This window comes from Chinchilla lanigera, unplaced genomic scaffold, assembly GCF_000276665.1.
Source record: "Chinchilla lanigera isolate Chin_1 unplaced genomic scaffold, ChiLan1.0 scaffold00132, whole genome shotgun sequence".
Taxonomy (NCBI): domain Eukaryota; kingdom Metazoa; phylum Chordata; class Mammalia; order Rodentia; family Chinchillidae; genus Chinchilla; species Chinchilla lanigera.
Genome location: NW_004955533.1, coordinates 3,010,027 through 3,015,148, shown reverse-complemented (window position 1 = coordinate 3,015,148; position 5,122 = coordinate 3,010,027). Strand labels below are relative to the sequence as shown.

General features: G+C 44.2%; 1 protein-coding gene across 7 annotated transcripts in view; it reads right to left on the bottom strand.

Annotated features, from left to right (window-relative positions):
- The window catches only part of LOC106147246 (leucine-rich repeat extensin-like protein 5), a 23,980-nt gene extending 20,872 nt beyond the window's left edge, over positions 1-3,108 (bottom strand). For 3 of the 7 annotated variants that reach the window (XM_013507671.1, XM_013507675.1, XM_013507670.1), the window contains exons 1-2: positions 3,009-3,108; positions 2,268-2,543 (exon numbers count right to left, since the gene is read on the bottom strand). In XM_013507671.1, coding sequence (XP_013363125.1) covers positions 2,268-2,543; positions 3,009-3,054 — 322 coding nt within the window. In that variant the 5' untranslated portion in view covers positions 3,055-3,108. Of the gene's footprint in view, positions 1-2,267; positions 2,544-3,008 lie in introns of those variants that run through there. The other 4 variants (XM_013507674.1, XM_013507673.1, XM_013507672.1 and 1 more) reach the window with 3 other exon arrangements.
- Between the last annotated feature and the right edge of the window lie 2,014 nt (positions 3,109-5,122).

Below are 5,122 nucleotides of genomic sequence, written 5' to 3'. Positions count from 1 at the left end.
GGAAGACCCAAAAACTCCACCAGAAGACTCCTTGAATTAATCAACAAATTCAGTTGTGTAGCTGGATACAAGTCAACATGCAAAAATCAATAGCATTCCTATACACAACAAACACACTGAGAGAGAAATTAAGGAAATTATACCTTTCACCATAGCATCCAAAAAACTGAAATATTTAGGAATCAATCTAACAAAAGAAGTAAAAGATCTACACAGTGAAAACTACAGTACTCAGAAAAAAGAGACTGAAGAAGATTTCAGTAAATGGAAAAATATTCCTTGCTCATGGATAGGAAGAACCAACACTGCGAAAATGACCATACTACCAAAATTTTTGTACAGATTCAATGCAATTCCAATTAAAATACCATTAACATACCTCACAGATCTAAAGAAAACATTAGTAAAATTCATCTGAAACCAGAAGATACCCAGAATAGCAAAACCAATCCTGGGCAACAAGGACAAGTCAGGTGGCATCACAATCCCTAACCTGAAATTATATTACAAAGCTACTGTAATAAAATCAACATGATATTGGCTAAGAAACAGACCTGAGGATCAGTGGAAAAGACTGGAAGAAACAGCCACAATTACAAACACACTCAGCCATCTGATCTTTGACAAAGGGGCCAAACAAGTTCACTGGAAGGAAAATAGCCTCTTTAATAAATGGTGCTGGAAAAACTGGCTTGCCACATGCCACACACTGAAAATAGACCTGTGTCTATCACCATGCACCAAACTCAAGTCAGAATGGATCACAGATCTCATTATTAAAACAGAAACAAAATCTGCTGGAAGTGAAAGTAGGTAAAAATCTTGAAGATACAGGGGTAGGCAGAGAGTTCTTGAACAAAAACCAAACAGCATGGGAAATACTTGAGAGAATCAACAACTGGGATCTCATCTTACTGAAAAGTTTTTGCATATCCAAAGAAATCACTAGCAGAGTAAGAAGAAAACCAACAAACTTGGAAAAAAATTTAACTGGCTGTCCCTCAGACAAAGGACTTCTGTCTAGAATATATATAGAATTTAAAAACTTAACCCCCCCCCCAGAAATGGGCATCTGAGATGAATACATACATCTCAGATAAAGAAATACAAATGGCAAATAAATACATGAGAAAATGTTCAACATCACTTGTCATTCAAGAAATGCAAATTAAAACAACACTGAGATTCCATCTCACCCCAGTAAGAATGGCTAGCATTAATAAGTCAACCTATAACAAATGCTGGCAAGGCTGTGGAGAAATAGGAACTCTTCTCCACTGCTGGTGGGAATGCAGACTGGTGAAACCACTGTGGAAATCAGTCTGGAGATTCCTGAGCAAACTAGGTCTAGAGGTCCCATTCAACCCAGCTATTCCCCTTCTGGGTATTTTCCCAGAACTGAAAACATATCACAGCAATATATGTGCACCCATGTTTATAGCAGCACAATTTGTAACAGCTAAATCATGGAAGCAACCCAAATGCCCATCCACTGAGGAATGGATAAAAAAAGTTGTGGTATTTTATATAATGAAGTATTACTAAGCTATAAAGAAAGATAAACTCGAGTCTTTTATAGGTAAACAGACACAACTAGAGACCATACTCATAAAAGAAATAAATCAGACCTGCATGTGTAAACAACATATTGTCTTACTAGTGTAAGAACCTGAAAGAGTGAATAAAAATTAGGAGGTAGATATTGGGAAACGTAAGGAAACTGCTCAAAAGCAAAGAACAACTGGGATGAGGGAAAAGAGAAAAGAAAGAAGGGGAAAATTATGTATATATGTATACACAGTATAGCTAACATAGCTGTACTGCTGACTTCTATTGCTTTTTTGAAACGAACAGTTAATGTTTAATTGTTTGGTCACTCTTACATATTTATATTTGTTTACCTGAGTAACCAATTTGAAGATATCAATCTGTAATACAACAACCGCTGTTAATTTCCTATCATCTTGTCTGCAATTCAGTATTGCTTGCATTGTTTTGGTGCTGTTTTGTACATGTATGTGTGTTTGTTATTATGTTTCCATCCTTTTATCTTTAAAATAAAAATAAATAAAACAAAAAAAAATAGATGAATGTAAATTAAAGATAAAATTCGCACATTTTATTGTGTGATGATCACACTAAAAGGGTTTTACTTCTCAGTCCTCCAATTTGATCACCTTAATATTTCAGTACTAGTGTAACTGGACGTTCTCTCAAGTGTGTTAGATGCTTTCATTTTTGTGTCATTGCACGAGTACACGCCGTACCTGAAGGCTGACTAAGCAGCATCCGGGACCTGCGGTGCCCCCAGACCACCTCAGTGACTCCTTGGATGTGGATCCCTTGGACCTTTGTCTTTAGCGCCCAGGGTCCTGGGCACAACTCACCGAGGGGGAGGCGCGGGCCGACCCGGGGCCGCCATCGGGCTGCGGGGCTCCGCGGGGCCGGGACTGGGGTGGTCCTGCCGTCTGATCCCCCCGCAACCTTTGTGCTGCTCCTGCGAGGGAGATGGGGACTGTGGGTGCGCACACCCTCCGCGGGAGCTGAGCTGGGCGGGCGGCCGGAAACGGGTTTTACTTTTCCTGAGACTTCATTATTTCCCTGTTGTCTCCGTCTGTTGGGGCCGTTGTTACAAAATAGCAGACCGGGTACTTTGTAGACGGCAGAAAGGTGTTTCTCAGGCTCTGGACTCCGAGAGGGCTGGGTCGAGGTGTCCGCAGGTTTGTCATCTACTAAGAGTCTCTGCCTGGGGGCTGGGGATTTAGCTCAGCGGTGCAGCACCTGCCTGGCAAGCGCAAGGTCATGAGTTCGATTCCCGGTACCGGAAAAAAAAAAAAAAAAAAACCAAAACAGCCAAGCGTCTCTTCCTGGTCCAGACAGCGCCTCCAGCCCTGTCCGTAGGGCAGGGACAGCTGGCTCTCTGGGGAGCCCTTCAGAAGGACACAGATCTTATTGATGAGCCACCCCGCTAAGTTATCGCCTCCTCAAAGCCCCGCCTTACGGCTTACGTGATTCAGCTTCAGTTTGTGGATGTGGGGTGCGGGACGCGATCATTCAGACCACAGCGCTCAGGGCACCGCCCCGGGTGGAGCGTTACTCCGGGTCCTTTCTCCGCCCACGCGCACGGCTCCAGCTCAATTTTGCGGTTATTGCCTGGTGCCTCACTCGCGAGCCTTTATTCGGCCTTAGAGGCTTCCCGCAACGCTTGCTCCGTGCTGGGCTTGTGCTTCCACTAATTACTGCTCGCTCCCCTCGGCCCGGGGCCAGGAAGGAAGGCCACCTCCCCAGCAGGGCGGAATAGGCTCCGAGCGCTTCAGGGTCTGAGATCAGGGCTCATCTCGCTCCTCGGGGCCTCACGCCAAGCCTGACGGTCTGTGTTACCTGCCCCCAGCGCAGCCACGTGAGCGCAGAGCTCGCGAAGAGGGGTGGGTTGGACCTTGGCAGAGCACCGGGCAGAGGGGTGAGGGACACCGCCAAACCCCGAAAGCCTCCGCTTCCACGCGTGCAGAAGGACCGCCAGTCACTCCCTCAGGGGGTCCTTGTGGAGACCTAGTGGGAAGCACAGGGAAAGCACACAGCCTGGCCGGCAGTAAGCGTCCGATCGCCCGTAGCCGCGGTGGACACGGTAGCTGCAGTGCTAGTACCAGCAAAGGAAGTAAAATACAACGGTATCCTCACAACTCTTGCATCTGACCCTCAGGCGTTCCTGTAAGTCACTCCATCGCCCTCTCATCAGGACCTGGGAATATGTGTGTGTCTTTCCCATTTCCCTCAATGCGTAATTATCTCTTCTAGTCTGAAAATTGTGCATTTTAAACTAAGTACATCACCCCTCAGTGTCCACAGGCAATCACTTCCAGGATGCCTCGGAGACACCAGCGTCCGCAAATGTTCAAGTCCTTTCTACAAAATGGTATAATATTTGCATATTGCCTAAGCAGATCCTCTGGTATACTTTAAAACTTCTCTACATGACTCCTAATAGTATAAAATGTAAATGCTATCTAAGCAGTTGTTATTTTTAGAGGGTGGGGACCAGAAAAAGTTTATACATGTTTGGTCCAGACACAAATTTTTTCAAGTGCTTCCTTGAAGCGGTGGTGGAGTCCAGGGTTTCAGGGCCCACTGCTGGTACAGAGCATTCCTGCGTGCCCTCGGCGGGGTCTCTGGTTTTGCTTGGTTCTTAGTACCTCTGGGGTCACGCCGCCTTTACAGCAATCTGGTTTCTGATGGCCACGACCTATCCCTGTAAACTGGGCTGCTTATCTCCTAAGCTGGTCTTTCATTACCCGCAGCCTCTCCTGTGACCTTTTCCTTTATTTCTCTATTACTCAGAGAACATAGACTCGCTTCCTCCTCAGGCAAAGCACTGAAAATAAAGAGATTAGCATAGCTCCCTCTCCCAAGGACTTACAGTCTTCAGGATGAGGCCAAAAGCAAATCAGTAACTTTATCACAATGTAGTAAACAGTGGGGCAGAAAGATATGTCTAGGAACTCAAAAACAGACACCTAAAGAATTTAGGGAATGTTCTTGCTTTGATTTGTTTATGTTTGTGATACTGGTATGCTGCTACTATTCTATTTCTTTGTTTGTTTCTCTTTTACTACTCTCTTCAAAATTTAAAAAAAAAAAAAAGTTTAGGGAAACACAAAATTCAGTAACTAGCAGAGGACCCCGTCTCTTAGAACACAGGAAGGGTTTTTTTTTTATTAAAATCCGAAAGAAAGATTGACTCAATCAATCCTCATTCCTCTTCTCCATCCTTTTCCTACAAACTTTTAAAAGCAGCTTTACATATGCTATATGATTCACCATTTATTTAAAGTGTATAATTCAGAGGTTTTAGTATAGTCACAGAAATATGCAACCACTGCCACAATCTAAATTTAGAATATTCTAATCACCTCTAGAAATATTCCTGTATGTATTAGAAATTGTCCCTCATTCCATCACGGTTTCTCAGCCCCTAGAAACTACTGGTCTGCGTTCTATTTTTGTAGATTTGCCTATTCTGGACATTTCATGTGAACAAATCAGTCCACAGAGGTCTTTTGTAGCTGCTCTGTTCTGTGTTTAGTGCAGTGCCCACAGCCTTGTCCCTGTTGCTCTGGGTGTACAC